The sequence below is a fragment of the Dunckerocampus dactyliophorus genome, chromosome 10 (assembly GCF_027744805.1).
Source record: "Dunckerocampus dactyliophorus isolate RoL2022-P2 chromosome 10, RoL_Ddac_1.1, whole genome shotgun sequence".
Classification (NCBI taxonomy): Eukaryota; Metazoa; Chordata; class Actinopteri; order Syngnathiformes; family Syngnathidae; genus Dunckerocampus; species Dunckerocampus dactyliophorus.
This window is the reverse complement of record NC_072828.1, coordinates 24,146,114-24,162,439: the sequence shown is the minus strand read 5'-3', so window position 1 is coordinate 24,162,439 and position 16,326 is coordinate 24,146,114. Positions and strand designations below refer to the sequence as shown.

Here is a 16,326-nt window from a genome sequence, read left to right as displayed (position 1 = left end):
CTACTCTGCACCTGACGCTGCTCACATCAGCAGACACATCTCGTCCCTGAAGCAACAACCCTGGTCTACTTTGAGGGAAGAAGTGAAACGTAAGTAAGCTTAATCATTCTACACGTTTTCACAGCGACTTCTTTCACACTTATTTATCACATGAAACCCCCAAAAATATGACATCGAGAGCAGCAGTGTGACGGTAAATAATCCAAAGATATGAACACCGAGATGTATCGACATGTCATTTATTCATATGCTACTGCGTCATGTCATGTTTACATATCTTGTGGATTATTTTCATTTAAACGTGTTATTTCCCAAACTGTATTCATGACTAACTTGATGCAGTTGAAGTCATCAACAACGGTCTATAACAACACTATATTAATAACATCCATTATGCCAAATTCAACAATATTAAGCAATACATTTCAGTCAGGGATCATCACCAATAAGTTATTGCTTCATACATGTAGAGAAAGTACCTTTGCATCCTTTGTAAATTGTAGTATTTATATATTTATTCTCAATGTCTTTGCTTTACTTGTCTTTATTTTAAGGTCTTCACTTCATCAAATCATTTGTTTTCTGTTTATTACTAACAATTTATTCCTATTGTATTTCTCCTATAACATTTTTGCTTTTATTTTTATCCTAATTTTAAACATTTCCTTTCCTTCCTTTGCCTTAACACAGCACACAAGCAATGCACCATCATTTTTTTAAACTCTTATTTGCTTGTTGACGTCTTACTGTTTTTTGTTGTTGTTTTTTTTTTACTGCAAGTTGTGAAATACGTGCGTTGGGTTGCTGAGATATCAACCACTAAAATGGTCCGGCGTATTTAATAGTGTTGAGCTTGTCAGAAAAACAACCACTTTCAGGTTTTAAGGTTAACGGGTGGAAGTTGATCCATGTCAGATGCTGACGTCGTCACCGTCGTTGCGCTACGGATAAAACACAAGCTTAGGCAAATGACACACGAAGATGAGCAACACTGGATTGATTTCATTCAGAAACCTTTATGATTGAGAGCATAAAAGTTTCTTTTTTGCTGAGTTGAAAAACCTCTTGTTGGGATTTGATAGTTTTTACTGTAAAGACATTTGATATCAAATCCCTTTGTCACCCTGGTATAGATATTTATTTGTATTATTTATTTGGTTTTGTTTATTTTTATGATTTGGTAACACTTTACAATAAGATACACAAAATTATGGTAGTTAATGAGGAACGAACCTACCTAACCATAACAATAACCACTACTCATCAGTTACTCATTAGTTCCTTAGTAACTACGCTAAATAACCCTAACCACTACTCATTAGTTACTCATTAGTTATTCATTAGTTCCTTAGTAACTACGCTAAATAACCCTAACCACTACTCATTAGTTACTCATTAGTTATTCATTAGTTCCTCAGTAACTACACTAAATAACCCTAACCACTACTCATTAGTTACTCATTAGTTATTCATTAGTTCCTCAGTAACTACGCTAAATAACCCTAACCACTACTCATTAGTTACTCATTAGTTGTTCATTAGTTCCTCAGTAACTACGCTAAATAACCCTAACCACTACTCATTAGTTACTCATTAGTTATTCATTAGTTCCTCAGTAACTACGCTAAATAACCCTAACCACTACTCATTAGTTACTCATTAGTTGTTCATTAGTTCCTCAGTAACTACGCTAAATAACCCTAACCACTACTCATTAGTTACTCATTAGTTATTCATTAGTTCCTCAGTAGCTACGCTAAATTCATTTGTTTTAGTTCCTCAGTAACTACTCTGCTCATTAGTTCGTCATTAGTTCTTCATTAGTTCCTCAGTAACTATTGTATTTTTGTGTACCTTATTGTAAAGTGTGACCTATGATTTATTTATTTGTATTATTGTATTTATTTTTAGAGTGTTATTATTATTGTTATGGGAAATTTACTGTATTTCTCTGTAATTTATTGTATTTTAAATGTGTTGTTACTTGTTTGTGGTAAAGTATTTATTTCAAAAATACCTTTTGGCACCAAACTGCTAGATTGAAAGATGTGTTTCTCTAAGTTTTTTTGTCTACAGCCTTGTCACATCGCTATTTTGAATGTTTTTTTGTTTTTTTTAAATCACAGCATATTGTGCCCAAGTTGAATCCAACAAGGTCAATCGTCTCTGTGGCCCAGGTGCTGTTACTGCATGACCCTAATTTTGATCAAATTAGCTATCATGCTGAATGAAAAACGTTTGGATAAAACACCTCAATGAGTGACATTGTCTCTTCAATTAAACAGGAACAAAATCACCCCTATTTCAAGTCACATTTGTGAACAAACAAGATGACTCACACAAGTGGGTCTGTGACATTTCCGCAGCACAAGTGTACTTTTAGCATGTGCTGTACCCCGACCTGAAAAACTTAAGCGGGAGAAAATGATTTATAATGGTAAGAAAAGTTCCTAAAGCTTTAACATTTATAGGAAATAACAACAATTATTGAATAATTTATCTCTATTAAGTCACTTTATGTATGTTTTGCAAAAGTAAAAAAAATAAAAAATAGACCAAGAACAACCATGCAAATGCACGGGCCAATTGCGCCTACATGTGACTGTTAGAGAGATATTATTTTCCATTGACGCATTGCGCGCTAAAGGATTTGCAGGTGTTCTCAGGTCATGGTTGGATTCATTTTCGGTAGAGTAAGGGAACAAAATGAAACACTTTAACCTGCACAGCTTATGTGTAAGCAGCTTTAATGGTGTTAAAAACAAAACATAAAAAAAACCTGCAAACTGGTAGGTAATTCTCCAATAAATAATTCATGGAGTCAGCCACGGCATGTCCGACATGATAGAGTGAAAAAGTTATCCTCCCATTCCTTGTGGAAGTGGTACGTTTTTGGCTTCTTACTTTGTCCCCCCCCCCCCCCCCCCCCGCTCTGTTTGAGACACTTTTTAAAGTTTAGAACAAATAAATTGGAGGCCAACTAGTTAGCTCAGCAGCCGCAGTGATGTCAATGTTGTGTAGTGTAAACAAAGAATAATGGGGGTGTAAATATAATAGAGGACTCTAATAATGGAAATAAAAGGTATTCAGAAGGGCATAAACAGGTTTCTCATGCTCTAACTACGAAAATATTCCATTCATTACTATTGAATACTACTTTGCGGAAATTCACTTATCGCCGAGTCTGGAACCAATTAACAGCGATAAATGAGGGACGACTGTATATCTCATTTTCATTTTAGTTTCAGAATATGGCGAGGGGCCAGTAAAAAACAAGCTGCGGGCCCAAAATTTTGGAAAGCCCTTGGTTTACCGTGTTTCTTGTCAAGAAAGTGCAACAATGCAGACAAGTGCAGCAGTAACCGTTCGAACAGTCTGAATCACGAATACATGATCCGTCTCACCCCATAACTTTGGTGATTTAAAGTTGAATGAATGGTGAATTTGTGGGTGAAGGTGTGGTTTTAGCTTTACAGGCATTCTTATGACTTCTTTGTCCATGTTGTGGTTTTTGAAGACATTTGTTGTGGTAAAAGAGTTCAGGTCACAGTCGATTGCGTCTTCCTGCGGCCACTTTGTAGTTTCCTCAGGTTGTCCATTGTGGGTGTGGGCAGACGTTCGTGCATGTTGCCAGGCAAATGAAGATTTTGCTATTTGAAGACCTTGGCTAGCATCATTTCCTTAAATATAGACATAAATATTATGTTAATTCTGAAAAAAAAGGAAAAGGAAAATGGAAAGTGACGCAAATAAGTTTCCTACAAAGTGCGGCAGTGATATTTTTAACTATACTGTGTATCCCCTGTTCTTTATACGCCATTATACGGCGTATCCCTTATGGCCTGTGCAGAACAACACTGCTACGTCGGTCTTCTATTGCTGTAAAACACATATGATTGATTTTGTGATGAATTTGGAGAATTGTTCACAACCAAAAAGCACCTGCTCAACTGAAGAGTTGTATGTTGGAGAAAGGAGGCTGTGAGAGCAGCCCGCAACTTCCTGCTGTGGCTTTTGTCACCAGTTAGTTGCAGTCTTGACGTGTGGGTGTTTCTCGTGAAATATTTCATGTCGATGCTTTGTTTCTGGAGCACTGATGTGTCTGGAAAATGTGCTTAAAATTATATATTTCAATATTGTACAATATTAAGAATGAAATGTATTTTATTTTGAAGCAGTGCCTTCTAATTAACCAATAACTAACCGAACCCCTTTACTCGGCTTGGTTTTATCCACTCCATGGGTAGTATGGGGGGTTACCTCGCCTGAAGAGGGTGCCCATCTAACACACATATCCTGACCTGATGAGTAAATAAGTGCTGAACACAAAGAAATATGAATCTTTTCTTCCCTAAGCTTTTGTTGTTGTTGGTTTTAATAGACTCATATTATATAATAGTGCCATATTTGTTTAAACGCAAGCCATCTTCTTCTACTGCTGCTTCACTGTGATGCGTATGACTTGCTGTTGCCCCCTGCAGAGCAGAGGAAGTACTGCACAAACGAGCACTTCTCTGGTGCTTTACATCGTTTGGGTGATGTTTGGCGAAAAGCTTTAACGGGCTGGATGTGGCCCGTGGGCTGCCTATTGAAGGCCACTGCCATACAGAATGCAGCCATGGGCAATTTTTCTGTGGAAAGATCTTAAGCTAAGGAACGTATATGGTGAATTTCAAGTGGTGAAGTTTCCAATACTTTGCCAAATGCAGGAATTGCTATAGATAGTACCCAAAAGGACAGAAAAACCTTATTTATTATAGTGTATGGTAGCATATTTCTAAAACATTTTAAGCATTATATACTTATCCTTTCTATATTTCTGTTTCTGTTTCTCCCAAATAACCCTAAATCCAGGTCTCCAAAGACCACTGAGCTCACAGAGATTCCACCATGTCCACCGACCCAGCAGCAAATCTCCCTTTCTTTTACGGCAGCATCAGTCGCTATGACGCCGAGCAGTATTTGAAACTGGCCGGGATGGCAGACGGCCTCTTCTTGCTGCGTCAGTGTCTCCGAAGTCTGGGCGGATACGTCCTCTCTGTGGTGTGCGACTTGGAGTTCCACCATTACTCCATTGAGAAACAGCTCAACGACACGTACTGCATCGCAGGAGGCAAACCCCACTGTGGGCCTGCGGAGCTTTGTGAGTTTTACAGCAAGGACCCTGATGGGCTGGTGTGTGCGCTGAAGAAACCTTGCTTACGCTCCTCGGATACAGCGATCAAAAGTTGCGTGTTCGACAGCCTAAAGGAAAACATGTTGAAGGAGTATGTGAAGCAGACCTGGGGTCTTGAGGTTGGTAGCACACTCACACTCGAACCAGCAATGCTGCCTCATTCATGCAGGCAGTTGTTCAACCATAATGATGGTTATTATTGTGGATGGAGTTTGCAGTGATGGAGGACAGAATGCAATTTGTTATTGCATGCAGTTTGTTATTGCACTTGTAAAACCTTTTGTGTCCGTTATTCAGTTTGGTTGTACTAGTATTATTTCTACTTATGATACACATTAATGTCACACTGACTTACTATGATTATCTGCTCGAGACTAGAGACCTCCTGTCTCCAAGACAAGTTCTGAACAGGCTGATCACCTAATTCAAATAGCCTTGGCTGTCTAGGCATGTGAAGTCTGCCCTTCATCGCCTCCATCTCTCACAGGAGACACGGGTAACTGTATGGCCCTTGCCTTGAATTAATCCAGCCCGCTGATTAATTTCCAATTAAAAACTAATTCTAAGAAATAAAACTGACAATTATTTAAAATTAGGTAGCTCGTAACTGATAGCGATTCCTCGAGTGCACAGCGAGTTCGCTCCTACCCTTGCATGCCCACCTTGTGTAGCAAAAAAATCAAAATAAAATAAAACTGGCCGTGATTGGTCGGCTTTTAGCACATTATTTCCTGTGTGTGTATGACCCGTGCAGATGGCGTGATTTCCGGTCAACATTTGCATAAAAATAACTCCCGCAACATGTTATGAGTTTCAGCTCCAATAACACTCCCTGTCTCTCTTTAATTGCCATTGTTCACTCACGCTGAAAGATGCTGACAAGCTAATAGTGCAAACAGCTGACGGGTGTCACGGTTGACCGCAACCCCTGCGAGACACTCTAGTGTTCCTACAGAAGTCAAGATGATGTGAAAAGAGGAGAAGTTTTAGCCAAGATGGAAAACGGAGGACCTGTTCATTGATTTTCATGTGTTTGGTGTGTTTGGAGACTTTATCAGCAAAGGAAGATTCAACTCGTGGCGCCACTACAACACAAATCATAAAGACAAATTGTGTCCTGCCATAATTATGATTTCAGTTCATGTTTATTGAATATCTTCTGCTAAATACCAGGGGTGTCATGATATCATGACCAGATTTCTTGTTCAGAAAAAAACTGTCTCTCGATAATACGTAAATAAATTATCAGTGAACTTTAACGCACCGAAATGTTGTAATTGACCTGAGTCTCATTCAACGGTCATTTAATTCACTAAATGAGTTCACAGTCAATTTGGTCTCACTTTATTTCTCCAAAGGCAATTTCAGGAGAAACATACGAGAAACATTTTTAAGCAAAATGAAAACTAAAATGAGGCTGAGATGAGAATCTCAAAAGTCCCGTTTTCCGGTGGGCAACAAAAACTTTTCCTCCAAAAAATTAAAGGGTTAAAACTTATGGAAAAGTCATAAACAATGATGCAAAATGAGAATTTTTCTTCTTCTACACTGCGATACCCAGATTATTCCAACAAGATTGGTCTTGTCGGAAATGGTTTAATTGTTGGACCGTACTTTTTCTGCAACTACGTCAACGGTGATCGTGTCGTTCGTACTCTCAGAGGAATGCCGCGTTTTCGTCTTCAAGGAAATGGTCGGTCGGCATGTGCTTGGTGGGCCCAAGATGGTCCTCCACCACACCGGAGGAGAACCGCAACGGATGGGCTGACAGAGCTTTTTGGTGACCGTGTTATTGCTTTGAACTGCCCGGTGGAATGGCCCCCGAGGTCACCTGATCTGACACCGCTGGACTTTTTTCTGAAGGGCCATCTCAAATTAAAAGCGCGTGTGACACCACCACATGACTTCGACGACACTGAACAGCGGATCGGAGCTGACGTTAACATCCTCCGGGGGGACAGGGGAGTGATCAGGCGAGCAGTGCAGGACATGCGGAGGAGAGCGCAACTGTGCTTCCAAAGAAACGGAGGCCATGTTGAGGATTACGTTGACAAAAACCGGGGTAATTACCATTGCACCAGTGCAAATAGCGTGAAACAAAGGGTTAATCTGGTTATCGCAGCGTAGAAGAACAAAAAATTCTTATTTTTCCTAAAATTTTAACCCTTTAATTTTTTTGGAGGATTTTTTATTTTTTTTTTGACCACCAGAAAACGGGCCTGTGTTCAGTCATGCATGCAATTATGCAATAAATGTTGGTATGGACCGAAGGATGATGCCCATACCAACATCTGCAAATAAAGACATTTCATGAAAATATTCAATTGTAACTTTAGTGGCTACTTTTGGCTCCTTTTTTTTTAAACACCCTGTAGAAGAGCAAGCTTTGAGTAGTCAAATCTTCCTCTGGGATGAGTCGCCCGGCCCTTGGTCGGGGTCAGTGACATTTGCTTGGCCACCGTCATCACAGAAGATGCCAATTTCTGTTCCGTACCCTTGTTAGAGAACCGCAATTTGTACAAAACGTACCGAAACACTGAAGAGTTGTACATTCCAAAGGTCAAATGAATGGGTATCAAGCATTTGTAGCTTCATCCTGAAATGTAATCAGAAAGTAGTGTATTTTGTGTCATGGATGTGTTTTTAACACTGAAGGGAGACACCATGAAGCAGGCCATCATCAGTCAAGCTCCTCAACTGGAAAAGTTAATCGCCACGACAGCCCACGAGAAGATGCTTTGGTATCACGGCAAAATCCCCCGACAGGAAAGTGAGAGACTGCTTTACAGTGGAACGCAAACAGACGGCAAGTTTCTGTAAGTAGCTCAGCGTTGACGGCGCTGGAGGCTCTTGTGACATGTTTGAAGCGACCGTTTGTTGTTTTTTCCAGGATTAGAGACAGAGAGGAGCCTGGTACTTTTGCGCTCTCTGTCATGTATGGGAAGTCTGTGTATCACTATCAAATCCTCCAAGGCAAGTCAGGAAAATATTCAATGCCAGAGGGAACAAAGTTCGACACTTTATGGCAGGTGCATCCCTTTAAGAGTTTGCATGTTTCCATTGCCATTTTTATTGAGTCATCTTCATTCATATGTTCTCCTTAATGGGTTCTTGTGTAGCTTATGACCTCTTCTAAGTCAAAATATTACTTTTTCTTTCCATTTTGCCAGTTGGTAGAGTACCTGAAGATAAAACCTGATGGCCTGGTGACAAGTCTTGGCGATGCGTGTGTCAGCAGAGCCGCTGGAAGTACTCAATCCCTTTATTCTCTATCATATATTATCATATCAGTCGTAAAAAGACAGCACTCATATTAGATGTATGTGTGCTTATCTATAACTGGAGTGTCCAAACTTTTTCCACCGAGAAAACCCACTCACCCACTCAGGCACTTTTTAAATGCAAAATAACAAATTAACTGGATATTTAAGGTAAAACATCAAGAGCTGGGATCAAACTGCCACCCTTTGCCTTGAAAGGCAGCAGCTGTACCATTACACCAGCAGTTAAACAGGAGATTTTTGGCAATTTTATTTTTTTTCTGCTGCGTGTGGTGTCAGATTACTCGTCTTTTTTTCCCCCTCGCCTGCCTCAGGCTGACTGATCTGATCTATGCCTTGCGCATTTGCCAAGAATGCGCCCTCTGGATCGTGGGGCTCTACGCACACCACGTGTTCTATGTTATATCTAACCTTTTCTTTAGGCCTTTTACAAAATTTTAAAATATAAAAATAACAAAGTGGCTCCCTGCATTCATTGATTTTTCAGTCTGCAGTTTCTGCAACCCTCGGTGGAAAAAGTCTGCACACCCCCGCACTATGTCTAATTTAATCGAATGTACTTGCTTTTTACCCCGTTTGTGACATATCTTTTCAGAAATACCCAGCCTTCCAGCAACCGTAAGTTTGGACTGCATTCTAAACTATTTTATTTGTCCTATGGAGTTTACTGTCTAATGAAATGGAACTGACACTCTTGCAGAGGAGAACTGGCCCAAATAGCTACACACCGCCACCTCACGGTCAGTTGCCTACATTACAACAGCTGAAACTGTCAAATTGCAAAACAGGGTTGAGGAGCTGCCAATAAATACACAGTAAAGACATTCGTATAATGTTAATCTCTACTTCTTGATTAAACCATCTATGTCATGGACGAAAATGAGCAGGAAACATCTAGCTGAATAACCTTGATGTAAACAAGTGTCATGCTGGGTATGACAAGAGTTTCTGCATTCACCCTGCGTGTGTTTTACACTCGGTAGCTGCAAATGTGACTTCGAAAGCAGCCTCAGACGTACCTGCAGATAATGTTCTTCCAATGGACTGCACTGGGTTCAACCCATATCACGACCCCAGCGACATTAAGAAGTTTAACATTCGGCGGGATCAGCTACTCGTCGATGAGGTGGAGCTTGGCTCTGGCAATTTTGGCTGTGTCAAGAAGGGAGTCCTCAAGGCTGACAAGTGAGGAAACCCCCTGCTCAGCGGCAAATAAAGTCTCAGACGCGCATCTTTAATGTTGGAACCTTCACACCCGGTCTTCTTTTTCCGTTTCCATCAGTGGCCAGATGGATGTTGCCATCAAAGTGCTGAAGAATGACAACGAGAACCTAGTGAAGGCGGAGATGATGAGGGAGGCAGAGATCATGCACCAGCTGAGTAATCCCTTCATTGTTCGGATGCTGGGGCTGTGCAACGCTGAGAGTCTGATGTTAGTGATGGAGATGGCTTCCGCCGGACCTCTCAACAAGTTTCTCTCCTCCAGAAAGTACGATTGACTTCATAAAAGGAGACACATTTTCAGAGATGAGGTTAAAAGGCCGACTTATGGCTGATTTATGTTGCAGCATCCAGTATCTCACTGTTTCCCAAGGGACAATTCTATGGATACTAAACATGGATACACTTTACAGTTGTCAGTGTAAAGCTAGTCTCGCAGAATAGATGTACTATCCATTGAAAATGAGTCAACACACGGCCATTATTGTCTAAATAGTTGGCAACACAAGTGGGAACAGGTGGTCTTTGCTTGAATTATGTTGTAAATCGGAACTTATACCCAAACGAACCCTTAAGTCACTCACACTGTACAGAGAACACATGAAAGATATTCCACCTTCTCCTGAATCATTATAAAGCCCACTGAGATATTGATTCTGGTCTTCTAGCCGGAGCACAAGCAACTTTCCATCTCAATAATAAGACCACTGCGCTGCTTAGTTGTTACTGTCACTTTCATAGGAGCAGAACCGAAACAACTTACGCTTGGCAGACATAATGAAGTGCAAAAAGTTCACAAATAAGCAATGTTATCCACTCCATGCAGCTGCGACTGAGGCATACACGATATTGATCTGCGACTCTCACGACGAGGCACACACCGTTCTCGAGCGGGTTGAGTGTTTACAGACCAAAATTATGTTTTGTTATTAATTTATGGGAGCTCATTCATAATCACGAAGCGCCGTAACCCAAGGGCCACCTGTACAAAGATAATCGTATCTCGCCAGTCAAGCGTGGTGGTGGAAGCGTCATGGTGTGGTACGGCTTGAGTGCTGCCAGCACTGCGGAGCTGCGGTTCATTGAGGCAAACGTGAATTCCAACATGTACTGTGACACTGGAGGGAAAAGGGTGACCCCTCACTTGTGCAACTAGGCCGCATGGCATTTTTCCGACATGATGACAGCCCCAAACAAACCTCCGAAATGAAGTGAAGTGCCTTGCTGAGGGAGCTGAGGGGGAAGGTGATGGAGTTGTCAAGTGTGTCTCCAGACCACAACCCAACTGCACACCTGCGGAGCATCCTCAAGCGGAAGGAAGGTGGAGGAGTGCAAGATGTCTAACATCCACCAGCTCCCATGATGTCATCATGGAGGAGTAGAAGAGGATTCCAGTAACAACCTGTGCAGCTCTGGTCAATTCCATGCTGAAGAGGATTAAGGCAGATAACAACAGTGCTCACACTAAATATTGCCATTTTAGTGATGTGTACTCACTTGTGTTGCCATCCATTTAGACAATAATGGCTGTGTTGGCTTATTTTCAGAGGACAGTTTATCTATACTGCTTTCCAGGCAGTCCACCGATAACTTTAATATATCTCCATACCTTACTTTGTATTATTTGTCTCTCTCGGTTTGACATCATCAGACTTTATTATCATCATAACTCACATTTGACTGTATTTGGTATTACCTTTTGCTCTCCTGTTGTTTCCACTGCAGAGACACTGTAACTGTGGAGATCATTGTCAACCTGATGCACCAGGTGTCGATGGGTATGAAATATCTGGAAGAGAAAAACTTTGTGCACAGGGATTTGGCAGCTCGCAACGTCCTGCTGGTAAACGAAAAGTTTGCTAAAATCAGCGACTTTGGACTGTCTAAGGCCCTGGGAGCGGACGACAACTACTACAAGGTACAAAGGTCCAAATGGATCTTTGTTTGTCTTGCTTTTGAGAAATTCTCACCTCCCAGTGTTATCATGCTTAAAGTATTATCCAGTCATCCTTCGTTTATCGCGGTTAATTGGTTCCAGGCTCGACTGCAATAAGTGAATTTCAGCGAAGTGGGATTCAATATTAATAAATGGAATATTTTCATAGTTACAGCATTGAAAACCTGTTTAGGACTAGCCTTATAGTCACCTTTACACTCCTTTTATTTGTTGTTTTCACCACATTGCGCAGGCTACGAGATCCCCGAGACAGCCACTGCTAGCATAGCAAGCTACTGAGCTAACTAGTTAGACTCTCTAATTTACTTACTCTAAACTTAAAGGGATAGTTCGGATTTTTTTACATAAAGTTGTATGACATCCCCATCAGCATTGTAGTCCAACAGCGACTTACCCCCCACTAAGTCCAGTTCTGGTCAGATTTCTCCGATGAAGAATGTAGTTCCACTTAGTTGCTGGGGACAATTAAGTGAAGAGTTTGGCTTCTCAAAACAATATGCGTTCAAAAGATTAAAACATTTGCATCACAAAAATGCCTGCTCAAAAAACTCAAACCTCACAAAATGCTCGGCGTTACATCTGTCTCCCGCCGTATCCCTGCGCACTGTCGCCTGTACGCTCATGTGAATGTGATGAAGACACTCGGACTACAATGCTGATGGGGATGTCATACAACTTCATGTCAAAAAATCCGAACTATCCCTTTAAGTGTTTTAAATGGAGTGGGGAAGAAGGACAAAGTAATAAGCCAAAAACTTACCACTTCCACACGGAATAGGAGGAGAACTTTTTTGACTCTATCATGTCAGACATGCTATGGCTAACATGCAGTGTGAAGGTAATGTCGTATAATGTCCAGTCTCATCAATGACTCCTAATGACCAGAATACCACATATAACTTGTATTTGAATATTTTTTGACTAACAATAGGCCATAGTCTATAAGCATAGTCACGAAACAGTGATCATTTATTAATTAAAACATTTTTGAAAAACCATGTGAGGAAACAAAGTTCGAACTGCGATGCAACAAAGGCTGACTGCACACTCAACAAAAATAGAAGCGCAGCACTTTTGCTTTGCTCCCATTTTTCGTGAGCTGAGCTGAAATATCAAAAACTGTTGCTTTGACTATCTCTCTCAAATATTGTTCACAAACCTGTCTAACGCAGTGTAAGTGAGCATTTCTAACTCATAGTTCATCCACCTCACAGGCGTGGCATATCAAGATGGTGGTTATTGCACAGGTTGGCCACAATAAAAGGCCACTCCATAATATGCTGTTTAACTGTGAGGCCCATGTTGTGGCATTCATCCACACGAATCACATCATGTTGCAGCATGATAATGAACGGCCTGCACACTTGCACATTTTTGGATTGGCCTTTTATTGTGGCCAACCTAAGGCAATATTTGAAAGAGGTGGGCTTTTTCTGCACATAGAAAACGTTGTACATATGTACGAGTTAAACGTAAATCATTTGAGAAATAATCCTCTTTTATTATTGTTATAATAAGCAGTAACTTTGACACATGGACCCCCAAAACAGTCCCGTTCCGCAGGGCCATGGCCACTGAAATGGTACGCTCCAGAAAGTATAAACTACCGCAAATTCTCCAGCAAAAGTGACGTGTGGAGTTACGGGGTCACCATGTGGGAAGCCTTCTCATACGGAGGGAAACCTTACAAGGTACGGTGCACGTAGCTTTGGATCACAATATTCACCCTCTAAGTCTCAGAGTTCATGTCAGGTTGTTTTCTCATGTCTAGAAAATGAAACAGGTGGAGGTGAATAGTTTCATTAAAAGTGGGCAGCGCTTGGCGTGTCCCGCTAAGTGTCCAGAACGAATGTATGCAGTGATGCAAGAATGCTGGACATACAAGTAAGAGAATGATTGTCTGCATCATGTCATCCAACAGGGGTGTCCAAAGTGCCGCCCCAGGGACCATTTGCAACCCGTGGCTGTTTTTTTTTTTTTTTATTGGTCCACGGCACTTTTGAAAAATGTAATTTAACCAGAAAATCAAACAGCAAAAATGCAGTAATTTCACAAGAATAAAGTCGAAACATTCCGAAAAAAATTACGAGAAAAAGTAGTAATTTTACGAGAATGGCATAATGTTATGAGGAAAAATAACCAAATTTTAGTAGAGTTAATGTGAAATATTATAGAAAAAAGACACGTATTTGGTAACACTTTACAATAATGTACACAAAATTACAGTAGTTAATGCGGAACAAACAACCCTAACCACTACTCATTAGTTCCTCATTAGTTCTTCATTAGTTCCTCAGTAACTACTGTATTTTTGTGTACCTTATTGTAAAGTGAGACCACGTTTAATAAATAATACATTTGGAACTTTTGGAAAATTAGGTTGCAAAAAGGTTTTTCTGTTACGAGAATAAAATCAAAATATTATGGGAATAAAGTCATAATTACGGGAAGAAAATTTACAATGAAAGCTGAAATAGTTTGGGGGAAAAAACAGAAGAAATGCAACAACTGTAATTTTAGGAGAATAAAGTCCAAATGTGAAGAGCAAAAAGTTGTATTCTAAAAAGAAAGTCACAATTTTTGGAGAATAAACTAGAAAAAAAATTCTATAAAATTCTGAGGAAAAATAATGCAATTTTAGTAACATAGAGTTGAAATATTAAAGAAAAATATATATATATTTTAAGTCATAATATTATGAGAAACAAACAAGACACCATTAAGTTGTCATTTTTGGAAAATTAGGTAAGGGAAAAAGTTATAATGTTTTTGGAATAAAGTTATAATATTACGAGATATTACAAAAACCCGCACGGTGGCCTAGTGGTAAGCATGTTGGCCACACAGTCAGGAGATCGGGAACACCTGGGTTCTAATCTCCATTGGGAGATGTGTGGAGTTTGCATGTTCTCCCCGTGCGTGTGTGGGTTTTCTCCAGGTACTCCGGTTTCCTCCCACATTCCAAAAACATGCATGTTAGGTTAATTGGTGACTCTAAATTGTCCACAGGTATGCATGTGAGTGTGAATGGTTGTTTGTCTACAGTATATGTGCCCTGCGATTGGCTGGCGACCAGTCCAGGGTGTACCCCTGAACTCGCCCGAAGTCATCTGGGATAGGCTCCAGCATACCTGTGAGTGAGCATAAGCGGCATGATGGAAGGATGGATGGATGGAAAAGAAAATATGATACAAATATTATTTAAGGAGAAAGTTAAAATATTTGGTAAATGTAAAAAAAAACAAAATAAGATGGGGAAAAAAAGAGCAAAGTTCGTACAAATAATACACTTTTTCACCTATACTAGATAGCTGAGATGTGCTTTTTTTCTTGAAATGTATATAACTTCTTATCATATCTACATGTGTTGGATTACAAAGTATCATAGTGGCCCTTTCATTTTTCTGCATGTGCCGTGGACCTTTGTGGAAAAAAGTTTGGACACCCCTGTCAAACATGTTAAATTTTTTCCCTAAGCAACAAAATGTTTTGGGTGCTTCTGTCTCTTCTCTCCAGACATGAGGACCGTCCCGACTTTAAGAAGGTGGAGGAGTCCATGAGATCTTACCATTATTCCATATCAAACAAGGTTAATCCGGAGGGGTCTGCCACTGCCGCTGAGCCTAACAAATAGACATAAAAACAAGGCACATTCTGTCCCGTGGCTGCACAATGTATCCATTCAGCTAGTCATTAAACAACCAAAACAAAGAGCTATTTATAAGCCAGCCTGAACCCCAGCAGTGATACAGTTAAACAGGCCTCAGTGACGATAAGGAAACATGTGTAACATCAGCGTATCGGACATTTCCGTCTGCTTGAATGTCTGCGTCTTTATATTGATGAGAAACTGCTTTTAATGTGTGATATCTTACGGTGGTCAAGATACTCATGTGTGTATGGCAATTATTTTTTTCAATGTACTGTAAGAAGTGACTTTTTGTATGTACTGTCTGAAAATGGAATAAATGTTGCTCGTGTCCATAAAACTGCAGTTTCTGTATGTTAGTCCCTTGCAAATGTCTTAAATGGGGGGTGTGAGGCGGGCCCACTCTGGGAGGTGCCAAAACACTTCAGGCGAAGCGCAGGTGCCTGAGAAAAATAAACTTTTTTTCAAATTTGTTAAGCTAACATCATATTTTTAGTTACTACAAACAGGGAGTCACCACAAATTCCCATTGGAATGCCGAATCCGCGAATAGGTGGGGATCTACTCTAGTTCGGATATACAGTAATCCCTCGTTTATCACAGTTAATCGGTTGCAGACCCAACTGTGATAAGTGAATTTCTGCAAAGTAGGACTTCTTATTTAAAAATCAAATTTTTTTGTAGTTATAGCATTGAAAACTTGTTTACAACCTTCTAAATAGTTTTCAACATTATTAGAGCTCTCTAGACATGAAATAGCACCCCTATAATCACCTTTACACTCGTATTACCCAATGTAGCAGACATGATAACAGAAAATAAGCCACTGAAGACATATGTCTTATAGTTGTTCATTCATTCTATGTCGCTTGTCCTCACAAGGTTTGCGGGAGTAGGCTGGAGCCTATCCCAGCTGACTTTGGCCGAGAAACAGGGTACACCCCTGCACTGGTCGCCAGCCCATCACAGGGCACAGGGCACATATAGACAAACAACCTTTCACACTCAACCCTATAATAATAATAATGGATTAAATTTTATT

General features: G+C 40.3%; 1 protein-coding gene across 2 annotated transcripts; it reads left to right on the top strand.

The window, feature by feature from the left end:
* On the top strand, positions 1-15,591 carry LOC129189329 (tyrosine-protein kinase ZAP-70). Of its 2 annotated transcripts, none has more exons than XM_054790934.1 (13): positions 1-93; positions 4,855-5,295; positions 7,832-7,992; positions 8,067-8,205; positions 8,347-8,425; positions 9,053-9,075; positions 9,158-9,197; positions 9,441-9,642; positions 9,740-9,946; positions 11,404-11,596; positions 13,186-13,326; positions 13,407-13,519; positions 15,152-15,591. In XM_054790934.1, exons 2-13 carry the CDS (start codon positions 4,891-4,893, stop codon positions 15,267-15,269), a joined length of 1,821 nt encoding a protein of 606 aa, XP_054646909.1. In that variant the 5' UTR covers positions 1-93; positions 4,855-4,890; the 3' UTR covers positions 15,270-15,591. The 2 variants fall into 2 exon arrangements, with proteins under 2 accessions (XP_054646909.1, XP_054646905.1); XM_054790930.1 differs by having other exon boundaries at positions 6-89.
* Positions 15,592-16,326: the final 735 nt, after the last annotated feature.